This window comes from Triticum urartu, chromosome 6, assembly GCF_003073215.2.
Source record: "Triticum urartu cultivar G1812 chromosome 6, Tu2.1, whole genome shotgun sequence".
NCBI lineage: Eukaryota > Viridiplantae > Streptophyta > Magnoliopsida > Poales > Poaceae > Triticum > Triticum urartu.
The window spans coordinates 292,935,406-292,948,649 of NC_053027.1; the positions used below are offsets into that span (position 1 = coordinate 292,935,406).

Below are 13,244 nucleotides of genomic sequence, written 5' to 3' on the forward strand. Positions count from 1 at the left end.
GGATCATCGACATGACGAGCAGCTCCGGAATGGTCTGGGGGTAAAGATTGATATATAGGATGATGCTATTTGTTCATCGGAAAGGTTTCAGAATGTACCGGGTAATCACCGGAAAGGGTTTCGGAAGGCTCCGGGAGTTTATTGGGCCAACGAGGGAGTGCACACCAGCCCACATGGGGCTGGTGCGCCTCCACCTCATGGCATCAGCCCTAGGGAAGGAAAGAGAGAGGGTTGGCCCCTCTGGTCTTTTTCACCCGCAAAAAAAATAAAAAGGGAACGGGGCGCCACTCCCTCCTGCCTTCTCTCGAGCGCCAGAAAAGGAAGGGGGCGCGCCATAGGGCAGGTGCCCAAAGAGGGCTGGCGGCCACCCTTGGGGCGCACCCTGGCTGCTGCTACCTCTTGAGCTTGCATTGGTTTTCCCCGAAGAGGAAAGGATGATGCAGCAGAGTAGCGTAAGTATTTCCCTCAATTTTTGAGAACCAAGGTATCAATCCAATAGGAGGCCACGCGCAAGTCCCTCGTACCTACACAACACAAAGAGCTCAGCGCAACCAACGCGATTAGGGGTTGTCAATCCCTTCACAGTCACTTACGGAAGTGAGATCCGATAGATAATATTTTTGGTATTTTTGATATAAAGATGCAAAGTGAAAAGTAAAAGGCAAAGTAAAAACAAAGCAAGATTAAAGTGATGGAGATTGATATGATGAGAATAGACCCGGGGGCCATAGGTTTCACTAGTGGCTTCTCTCAAGAGCATAAGTTTTCTACGGTGGGTGAACAAATTACTGTTGAGTAATTGATAGAATTGAGCATAGTTATGAGAATATATATAGGCATGATCATGTATATAGGCATCACGTCCATGACAAGTAGATGAAACGATTCTGCATCTACTACTATTACTCCACTCATCGACCGCTATCCAGCATGCATCTAGAGTATTAAATTAAAAACAGAGTAACGCTTTAAGCAAGATGACATGATGTAGAGAGATAAACTCATGCAATATGAAATAAACACCGTCTTGTTATCCTCGATGGCAACGATACAATACGTGTTTTGCTGCCCCTTCTGTCACTGGTAAAGAACACCGCAAGATCGAACCCAAAGCTAAGCATGTCTCCCATGGCAAGAACTACCAATCTAGTTGGCCAAACCAAACGGATAATTCGAAGAGACTTGCAAAGATAACCAATCATACATAAAAGAATTCAGAGAAGATTCAAATATTGTTCATAGATAGACTTGATCATAAACCCACAATTCATCAGTCTCAACAAACACACCGCAAAAGAAGAAGATTACATCGAATAGATCTCCACAAGAGAGGGGGAGAACATTGTATTGAGATCCAAAAAGAGAGAAGAAGTCATCTAGCTAATAACTATGGACCCGAAGGTCTGAGGTAAACTACTCACACTTCATCGGAGGGGCTATGATGATGTAGAAGCCCTCCGTGATGACGGCCCTCTCCGGCGGAGCTTTGGAACAGGCCCCAAGATGGGATCTCGTGGATACAAAAAGTTGCGGCGGTGGAATTAGGTTTTTGGCTCCTGTTCTGATCGTTTGGGGGTACGTGGGTATATATAGGAGGAAGGAGTACGTCGGTGGAGCACCGAGGGGCCCACGAGGTAGGGGGCGCGCCCTGTAGGGGGGCGCGCCCCCTACCCTCGTGACCGCCTCCGATACTTCTTGGAGTAGGGTCCAAGTCTCCTGGGTCTTATCCGAGAACAAAATCACGTTCCAAAAAGGATTTTTCTGTTTGGACTCCGTTTGATATTCTGTTTCTTCGAAACACTGAAATAGGCAAAAAAACAACAATTCTGGGCTGGGCCTCCAATTAATAGGTTAGTCCCAAAAATAATACAAAAGTGGAAAATAAAGCCCAATATAGTTCAAAACAGTAGATAATATAGCATGGAGCAATCAAAAATTATAGATACGTTGGAGACGTATCAGCTGCCTCCTCCCCCCCTCCCCCACCACCAGCACCTATATATACATGAGAGGGAGGGGCGCCACAAAACCACGACAATCCCCAAGCCGTGTGCGGCGCCCCTCTCCCCGGTTTCATCCTCCGTCAAGTATTTCTGCAGTGCATGGCGAAGCCCTGCAGGAACAAGTTCACCACCAACGTCATCACGCCGTCGTGCTGCCGAAACTCATCTACTACTTAGCCTCTCTTGCTGGATCGAGAAGACGAGGACGTCATCGAGCTGAACGTGTGCTGAACGCGAAGGTGCCATACGTTCGGTACTTGATCGGGACGCATCGTGAAAGTGTACGACTACATCAATCGCATTGATAAAGCTTCCGCTTAACGGTCTACAAGGGTACGTAGGCATACTCTCCCCTCTCATGGCTATGCATCTTCATGTATAGATCCTGCATGTGCGTAGAAAAAAATTTGTTTTCCATGCAACGTTTCCGAACACAAATAACATCATGAATTCCAGCAATTAGCCCTGTCGGTTCCGGCAAAAACAACCTCACCGTTTCCACAATCCACCAGTCGGTTCCTGCAAATAAACCTCGTCGGATCCAGCACCTCTCGCGCGGCCATCCCCTGGAGAGAACACTGCCGGTTCGGTCAAACTCCACGGCCGGTGCAGCAAAAAACCATCATCTATTCCAGCATCGCTATAGATTTCAGTACCTGGTGGCCACTGGGCGCAACATCATTGATGGTCGGTTCCAGCAAAAAGCGACTGATGTTGTAGCATTGCGCCGGCTGGTTTTAGCACCGCCACACCCTCGGGTTGCAACACACTGTTGCCAGCGGTTGGGTTTGGCAAGCAAATGTGGACGAGATAACTGGTTTGACCTTTCTGTTAAAGTTTAGCACGATTTGACCCACGTTCTAGAAAAATCTCATCTACCCTTTTTTGGTGAAGCCAACATCCATGGCATTTTTGGTTCAATAAAAAGCGCCATGGTCCTTGGTGTTTCCTCCCTGGCGCTTTCTCCATGGGACTTGTCGTTTTTGACAAATGACGAAGCGCCATAAACCATGATGTTTTAGCTCATGGGTAAACGCCATGAACCATATAACTAGAACCCCATGGATATTGGCGTCATTGAAAAAGGTCAGATAAATGATTCTTTTAGAAACAAGATCAAATTGTGTTAAACTTTAAGAAAAAAGTCAGAATAGTGATTCTGTCCAGTAAATGGGTGGACGACAGTGTTTCATCTACGAAAAGATAAAGGAGTAGAAAAAATGCGGTCCTATGAGGAAGACGTGGCGCACGAATCCCTGCGTGATCTGACAGCGCGCGTGCGACCGGCGCAACCCGTTGCCGGTCGGCCGACACGAACCGTTTCCCAATCAGCAACAACGATCGAACGCACTTTGTTTGAGCCGGAGACACCGGTCATGCATACTAGTACAGTACGTCCTAACAATTGCCGGACTATTCTCAAAAAAAAAAACTATTGCCGGACTGCCAGTCGCGCGTCTCTTCCGCGCAGCATACGAACTCGATCCAAAACAATGACGGCAACAATTTATTTACGCGTGGAAGCAGTAGCGTCTGTCTTCCATCCATGGTTAGTCGCAAAAGTTGCAATCCGAATCATCGCCAATACGAGACGAGACCGGTAGCGATGTGGTTTCCCAACTCTCAGGAAACCCATCGAACGAGTCGCCGTCATGTATAAATGGCAGGACTCCCTCCCTGCATCATTTGCAATCACGTACCACCCTCCAAGAGTTCGAGACCCCTTTTTCCCCCTCGCTCAAGCGATGGCTGTCATGGATCCCTTCACCGCCGACCTACTTTCGGGTCCTTCCCTCCCCGGCGCCTTCTCATGCGCCGCCGACCACCGCATGGAGTTTGACGACGCCTACCTCCGGGCGATCGGCGCACTCCCTCCTCTTCCGACTGTCCACCTCCACCACGCCGCGCTCAAAGATTCCGTGGAGCTCCCGGCGACGCTGTATGCCGCCGCAGTCGACGCCCATCTTTTTCCCCCGCCGTTCGAGGTGCCCTTGCCGTCCCTGCTTCCGGACCGCGTCGTCCCGGACTCCAAGAACACGGCGGCACGCCCGCATCTGTCCGGCTTCGAATTCGCTCCCACGCCCGCCGATCACGCCGCCGCACTCGGATGTTCCGTGGAGCTCCCGGCGACGTGTCAGCTGTACGCCGCCGCACTCGACGCCCATCTTTTTCACCCATCCTTGGAGGTGCCCGCACCGTCCCTGCTCCCGGACCGCGTCGTCCCGGACTGCAAGAACTCGGCCACGCGTCCGCGGCTCTCCGACTACGACATTGACATCGACTTCAACCTCTGGGAGATGGAGAAGAACGTCGAGGAGCGGCCTTCGCCGGACTACCTGAACACGGTGCAGGGAGATCGGATGAGCCCATCGATGCGTGCCACCCTCGTCTTCTGGATGGACGACTTCACCCGGCACTACGACCTGGCCCCTGGCACGCTTCACCGCGCCGTCTCCTACGTCGACCGCGTCCTGTCGGCGCGAACCTTGTCTACGGCTCGCACGGACATGGAGTATGAGCTCCGTCTCCTGGGCGCCACGGCCGTCTTCACCGCCGCCAAATACGAGGAGCGGGGCACCAGATTCAAGGTGAACGCCGCGAAAATTGCCGACGACTGTGGGTTCGCCACCAGCAAGGAGGTGACCGACATGGAGTGCAAGATGTTGGCGGCGCTCCGGTACGAGCTCAGCGGACCAACGGCCTACACGTTCGTGGACCACTTCACCAGGTACAGCAACGGAGAGCGCGAGCTGGAGGTTCAGAGGTTGGCGCATCAGCTCGCCGAAACATCGCTGGTGGACTACAGATGCCTGCAGCTCATGCCGTCCGCCGTGGCGGCGTCGGCGGTCTTTCTCGCCAGACTGATCTTGAACCCAATGGCCAGCCAGGTGCAGAAGTGGAACAGGGAATTCACGGAGCTGACAGGGTACAAGCCCACGGACCTCATCCTTGGCATTCAGTCCTTGTACATGATGAATCCCGATCCTCGCTTCGTGATCTTGCCAGAGTTCTTGTAAGAATGAAATGGAAGATTTAGGCTATCATAGCCAGCCCAGTTCTTTAGTTCAGGAAACTTACATCGGTGTCAACATATACACATATATGTATGTAGTATCTGGCCTCATTCCCTCCTTGTCAAAGGTGTTGTTGAAGAATCACATTCTCTTTGAGGTGGTCAAAAAAAAAAAAATTGGTTGATGCAGATATGGTTGTTGTTGTTCAACCGTTGTTTTGATCACCTCGGATTTTCTTTTTTTCTCGCTTAGGCATAGCTTTGGTCTTCTATGACTTTACTCGTGTTTTTTATATTTGTGTTGTCGTTGGCTGTGTGCATCATAATTATGCCGAGAGACCAAGTGTACGTTCATTGTATTTGTATTTATTTGATGCTCATTTTGAGTCAATAAAATCCATAAATGTACGTGGTATCTCCAATACGGTATTTCTTAGTATTTTTGAAAAATGTCTCAATATTTTTTTCCTAAACCAGGCCAAGAAAAATTGTAGTTTTTACAAACTTACACTTATGAATTGCCCACATGTTGGAATACTAGAATACTAAGGTTTTAGATTACCGCGGTTTCAAAAAACTGTCTGTCGGTGAGTAGGGATACCCACTCCGAGAGAGGTATGGTACAAACGCATCTCGGCTTGTTCATCGGCCTTAGTGCCTAAGAGCTGCCGAGTCATGCCCGATGCGTCTGAATAGGCATTCGTAAAAGATAATGGCGAGATCACTACTTTGGGAATTCTACAGTCACGAAAGATTTGTACCCCATGACTAGATAACCATGATAGTATTGTATCAATTGAAGATAGATACCAAATGATTGACTTGGGACTAATTATAAGGGTACTACATCCGCTAAAAGGCAAAATGGAAGCTCTTTCTTGTACCCTAGTTCGGTGGATAGAAAACACCATTTCACAGAGAATCGTCCAAAATACTTTTTCCGCCGCCGCAAGTTTCTGTTCTTCAGAGATCCCATCTGGAGACATTTTCCAGTACTCTGCCGGAGGGGGATTCGATCACCGAGGGCCTCTACATCAACCTTGTTGCCCTTCCGATGATGTGTGAGTAGTTTACCACAAACCTACGAGCCCATAGCTAGTTGCTAGATGGCTTCTCTTTCTTTGATCTTCAATACAATGTTCTCCTCGATGTTCTTGAGATCTATGTGATGTAATCTTTTTTTTTGCGGTGTGCTTGTTGGGATCCGATGAATTGTGGGTTTATGATCAGATTATCCATAAATATTATATGAGTCTTCTTTGAACTCTTTTATGCATGATTGGTATAGCTTTGTATTTCTCACTGGTCTATCTATTTGGTTTGGCCAACTAGATGGATTTATCTTGCAACGAGAGAGGTGCATTGTGATGGATTCGATCTTGCGTTGCTCAATCCTAGTGACAGAAAAAGACATGACACGTACTTGTATCATTGCCATTAAGCATAAAAAGATGGGGTTTATTCATATTAATTGGGTTTACTTTGTCTACATCATGTCATATTGCTTAAGGCGTTACTCTGTTCTTTATGAACTTAATACTCTAGATGCATGCTGAATAGCAGTCGATGTGTGGAGTAATAGTAGTAGATGCAGCTAGGAGTCGATCTACTTGTCTCGGACGTCATGCCTATATACACGATCATTACCTTGGATATCATCATAACTATGCATTTTTCTATCAATTGCCCAACAATAATTTGTTTACTCATAGTATGCTTTTTATTCGAGAGAGAAGCCTCTAGTGAAAACTATGGCCCCCGGGTCTATCTTTATCATATATAAAATCCAAAAATACTTTGTTGCAATTTATTTACTTTTTTGTGTTCATGTTTATCTATCTATCACTACGAGATTTGATCCTTGCAATTAACCGCCAAGGGATTGACAACCCCTTGTTTGTGTTTGGTGCAAGTATTTGTTATTTTGTGTGTAGGTGTTGTTCATGAGATCTTGCGTGGTTCTCCTACTGGATTGATAACATTGGTTCTTAACTAAGGGAAATATTTATCTCTATTGTACTGCGTCATCCTCTCCTCTTCGAGGAAATCCCAACGCAGCTCACAAGTAGCACGTGCTGAGTTAGTAGGTTAGTTCCCCAAAATGATATAAATTTCATATAAAGCATTCAAGATTGATAGTATAATAGCATGAAACAACTAAAAATTGTAGATATGTTGGACACATATCAGAATCCCCAAGCTTAATTCATGCATGTCTATCATGTAATCTTTTACGATATGAATTGAGAAATGATGAAGTATTTGATAACAACATAATAATATTCATGAATACTTGAACATAATCATTACTCTTCCAAATATACGATGCTTAACAAATGTTATCCCTACTCATTGGACTATGTATGCATGGCATGACTCCGCCTTCATCACATAAATATAAATCATGAGCACCCCGGTGTCAAACCATGATATTGTATCAGATGAAAATGTTTTATATATGAAAGTTGCTCAGAAAAATCCAATGAATCCGAATACGCAGTCCGTTCATCTGTCACATGCCCCTAGCATGCTGAACATGGAACTTTCCCCCTCTTTTCCTTTGTCCGAAAACGCCAAACACAGGAAAACCCTCCGGATGTTTTCCCCCTCCGTCTGCAACGTGTAGTACCGCGATAGAACGCCCCTAGAATGCTTATCATCATGTCATGCTTAGTGTTGCACTTGATTGCTTGTATTTACTGTTTCCTCCCCTCCTCTCTCCGGTAGACCCCGAGACCGATGATGCCCCCGTGATAGACCACGTCACCAACGACCTTTCTTTTGCAGCAAAGCTTCTAGGCAAGCAAACCCCCCATTGAGCATTCCGATATTGCCCATCTATTTCCCTCTCATGCTTGCATTAGAACTGCTATTGTTTCTATATGATCCTACTTTGATGCATAGCCTGTTTTTGTTACCTGCTTTCATACCTTACCTGCTTATTCTAAAACCGCTTAGTATAGGTTGGTTAGAGATCCATCAGTGACCCCCACCTTGTCCCAGTTGCCCATGCTTTATGTTCGATGACGCGATCAACATGATCGATGTCCAGGCCCCGACACTGCACATCACCCCCCCCCTAGTTGTACGACTCTGTAGAGTTACTATCGAGTGCTGAGGGTGATACCTCGTCAGCACTTCTGATGTTAACCATGTAGTGTAACTATTCGGTCATGGTTATCGAGGGTGATTCCTCCTTCACCACTCCCGATAACGACTCTGTCGTGCAACCCCTCAAGTGTGGACCAACAAGGGTGATTCCTCCAAGTCCACCTTGATGGTTACATCGAGTGGGAATCCATCAAGGGTGATTCCTCAGGTTTCCCCCCTTGTTGTTTCAGACACACCAACAAGGAATTCACAGAGCTGACAAGGTACAAGCCCACGGACCTCATCCTTGGCATTCAGTCCTTGTACATGATGAATCCTGATCCTCGCTTCGTGATCTTGCCAGAGTTCTTGTAAGAATGAAATGGAAGATTTAGGCTATCATAGCTAGCCCAGTTCTTTAGTTCAGGAAACTTACATCGGTGTCAACATATACACATATATGTATGTAGTATCTGGCCTCATTCCCTCCTTGTGGAAGATGTTGTCGAAGAATCACAGTCTCCTTGAGGTGGTCAAAAAATGATTGATGCAGATATGGTCGTTGTTGTAGTTTAATCGTTGTTTTGATCGCTTCTATGACTTGTGTTTTTTATGTTTGTGTTGTTGTTGGTTATGTGCATCATAATTATGCAGAGATAGAGTGTACATTCATTGTATTTGTATTTATTTGATGCTAATTTTGAGTCAATAAAATCCATGAATGTACGTAGTATCTCCAATACGGTATTTCTTAGTATTTTTTAAACATGTCTCAATCCTTTCTTTCCTAAACCAAGCCAAGAAAAATTGTAGTTTTTACAAACTTATACTTATGAATTGCCCACACGTTGGAATACTAGAATACTAAGGTTTTAGATTACTGCAGTTTGAAGAAACTGTGTGTAGGTGAGTAGGGATTCCCACTCCGAGAGTGGTATGGTACAAACGCATCTCTGTTTGTTCATCAGCCTTAGTGCCTAAGAGCTGTTGAGTCATGCCGGATGCATCGGAACAGGCATTCGTAAGGGATAAGGGTGAGATCACTACTTTAAGAATTCTACCGTCACGGAATATTTGTACTCCGTGGTTGGATGACCATGATTGTATCGTATCACTTGAAGATCGATACCAAACGACTGACTTGGGACTAAGTATAAGGGAAATACATCCGCTAAAAGGCGGAATGGAAGCTATTTCTTGTACCCTAGTGGGGTAGATAGAAAACAACATTTTAGTCATCTTTGTTGATTAATAAAGACGTAGGTTAAACCACCATGTCACCTTCGTCGTCGCCCAACAAGATCACTTCGGACAACACCCTTCTCTCTACAGTCTTCCACAACAAACTTCAGGTTGTAAGATCGGCGGACCATTATTCGTCGAGAATTGGCGCCCCATGAGTCCCAATCGGATCTCCTCCTGCGACCCAACACTAGCCAAGATGACTCAAGGAGCAACTTTCTTCCCATCATGACCCATGTAGGTTTTTCGGTATGAAGAAACATGCCAGACCGAAAGCCGTCATAAATGGGTACGACGATGTGAGAAATGTCTATCTTGACGCTACAAATGCATGATTGTTAGTCATGAAAATCCACGTGACCGGGAAAGAAGCGTCACCTAAGGGCATCTCCAAGGCTGACCCGCAAACCGTCTGCATCCATCCGAACCGCGTTGTACGGACTGCGGAAGACATCCAACACCAACATGTATCGGTCTGCGGGGCGTTTTGGGCGCAATTTCTCCAACAAATTGGAGATAAAATGGGGGAGGTTTGCAGGAATCCGGAGACCCGAAACATAGGACTCCGACACCCCCGACCCACCAAACCCCCCTCCCGATCCATTTCCTTCCACTCCACCCTTCTCTCCCTTGCTTTGCATCCGCACCCTCCACCTCCGGCGGCGTTGTTGTACGTCTCCGGCCACCACATAGGCATTGTAGGAAGTACGCAACCAGCAGAGATGTGCCTGCTCGACATTTACGACGAAGCTGCCCACCCTGGAGCTGTTTGTAACCAGGTACACTCCGACCCCTATCGACGACCTCCATGGTGGACACCATGCCCGACAGGTGTTTGGTCAAATGCCATTGAGTTGTTTTGAAATGCTATGTCATTTTTATAGTACGAAGTGAAGGAAATATGCCCTAAAGGCAATAATAAAGTTGTTATTTATATTTTCTTATATCTTGATAAATGTTTATTATTCATGCTAGAATTGTGTTAACCGGAAACTTAGTACATGTGTGAATATATAGACAAACAGAGTGTCCCTAGTATGCCTCTACTTGACTAGCTCGTTAATCAAAGATGGTTAAGTTTCCTGGCCATAGACATGTGTTGTCATTTGATGAACGAGATCACATCATTAGTGAATGATGTGATGGACAAGACCCATCCGTTAGCTTAGCACTATGATCGTTTAGTTTATTGCTATTGCTTTCTTCATGACTTATACATGTTCCTATGACTATGAGATTATGCAACTCCCGAATATAGGAGGAACACTTAGTGTGCTATCAAACGTCACAACGTAACTGGGTGATTATAAAGATGCTCTATAGGTGTCTCTGATGGTGTTTGTTGAGTTGGCATAAATCGAGATTAGGATTTGTCGCTCCGATTGTCGGAGAGGTATCTCTGGGCCCTCTCGGTAATGCACATCACTATAAGCCTTGCAAGCAATGTGACTAATGAGTTAGCTGCGGGATGATGCATTACGGAACGAGTAAAGAGACTTGCCGATAACGAGATTGAACTAGGTATTGAGATACCGACGATCGAATCTCGGGCAAGTAACATACCGATGACAAACAACGTATATTGTTATGCGGTTTGACCGATAAAGATCTTCGTAGAATATGTAGGAGCCAATATGAGCATCCAGGTTCTGCTATTGGTTATTGACCGGAGATGTGTCTCGGTCATGTCTACATAGTTCTCGAACCCGTAGGGTCCACACGCTTGACGTTCGATGACGATTTGTATTATGAGTTATGTGATTTGATGACCGAAGTTTGTTCGGAGTCCCGGATGAGATCACGGACATGACGAGGAGTCTCAAAATGATTGAGACGTAAAGATCGATATATTGGGAAGCTATATTCGGACATCGAAAAGGTTCTGAGTGGTTCGGGTATTTTTCGGAGTACCGGAGAGTTACGGGAATTCGCTAGGGGAAGTATTGGGCCTTCATGGGCCTTAGTGGAAAGGAGAGAAGGGCCACAGGGGGAGGCCGCGCGCCCCCCATGGGCTGGTTCGAATTGGACTAGGGAGGGGGCGGTGCCCCCCTCTTTCCTTTTCCCTCTCCTCTCCTTCCTTCTTCTCCTACTTGGACTAGGAAAGGGGGAAACCTACTCCTACTAGGAGTAGGAATCGCCCCTTTGGGCACGCCCCTTATGGCCGGCCCTCCTCCTCCTCCCCTCCTTTATATACGGGGGAGGGGGCACCCCATAGACACACAAGTTGATCTTTAGCCGTGTGCGGTGCCCCCTCCATAGTTTTCCACCTCGGTCATATTATCGTAGTGCTTAGGCGAAGCCCTGCGTCGGTAACTTCATCATCACCGTCAACACGCTGTCGTGCTGACACAACTCACCCTCAGCCTCAGCTGGATCAAGAGTATGAGGGACGTCACCGAGCTAAACGTGTGCAGATCGCGGAGGTGCCGTGCGTTTGGTACTTGATCGGTTAGATCGAGAAGACGTTCGACTACATCAACCGCGTTACTTAACGCTTCCGCTTTCAGTCTACGAGGGTATGTAGACACACTCTCCCCTCTCATTGCTATGCATCTCCTAGATAGATCTTGCGTGATCGTAGGAAATTTTTGAAATACTACGTTCCCCAACAGTGGCATCCGAGCCAGGCCTATGCGTAGATATTATATGCACGAGTAGAAGAGAAAGGAGTTGTGGGCGTGGGTATATACTTATTGCTTGTCGTCACTAGTTGTTTCTTGATTCGGCGGTATTGTTGGATGAAGCGGCCCAGACCGACATTACATGACCGTGTTCATGAGACTGGTTCTACCGACGTGCTTTGCACACAGGTGGCTGGCGGGTGTCGGTTTCTCCAACTTTAGTTGAATCAGATTCAATGAATAGGGTTCTTTCTGAAGATCAAAAAGCAATCACTATACCGCGTTGTGGTTTTTGATGCGTAGGTAAGAACGGTTCTTGCTAAGCCCGTAGCAGCCACGTAAAACTTGCAACAACAAAGTAGAGGATGTATAACTTGCTTTTGTAGGGCATGTTGTGATGTGATATGGTCAAGACATGGTTATTTAAATTATTGTATGAGATGATCATGTTTTGTAACACAGTTATCGGCAACTGGCAGGAGCCATATGGTTGTCACTTTATTGTATGAAACGCAATCGCCATGTAATTGCTTTACTTTATCACTAAGCTGTAGCGATAGTCGTAGAAGCAATAGTTGGCGAGACAACAATGATGCTACGATGGAGATCAAGGTGTCAAGCCGGTGACGATGGTGATCATGACGGTGCTTTGGAGATGGAGATCAAAGGCACAAGATGATGATGACCATATCATATCACTTATATTGATTGTGTGTGATGTTTATCCTTTATGCATCTTATTTTGCTTAGTACGTCGGTAGCATTATAAGATGATCTCTCACTAAATTTCAAGGTATAAGTGTTCTCCCTGAGTATGCACTGTTGCTATAGTTCGTCGTGCCGAGACACCACGTGATGATCGGGTGTGATAAGCTCTACGTTCACATACAACGGGTGCAAGCTAGTTTTGCACAAGCAGAATACTCGGGTTAAACTTGACGAGCCTAGCATATGCAGATATGGCCTCGGAACACTGAGACCGAAAGGTCGAGCGCGAATCATATAGTAGATATGATCAACATAGTGATGTTCACCATTGAAAACTTCTCCATCTCACGTGATGATCGGACATGGTTTAGTTGATATGGATCACGTGATCATTTAGATGACTAGAGGGACATCTATCTAAGTGGGAGTTCTTAAGTAATATGATTAATTGAACTTAAATTTATCATGAACTTAGTCCTGATAGCATTTGCATATATATATTGTAGATCAATTGCTCACGTATAGCTTCCCCGTTTTATTTATGATATGTTCCTAGAGAAAACTTGT

The 13,244-nt window shown here is 46.1% G+C and overlaps 1 protein-coding gene across 1 annotated transcript; it reads left to right on the top strand.

Moving 5' to 3' along the window:
- Positions 1-3,748: 3,748 nt before the first annotated feature.
- Positions 3,749-5,020, top strand: LOC125517225 (putative cyclin-F2-1). Its single transcript, XM_048682403.1, has one exon. The coding sequence runs from the start codon at positions 3,749-3,751 to the stop codon at positions 5,018-5,020; it is 1,272 nt and encodes a 423-aa protein (XP_048538360.1).
- Positions 5,021-13,244: the final 8,224 nt, after the last annotated feature.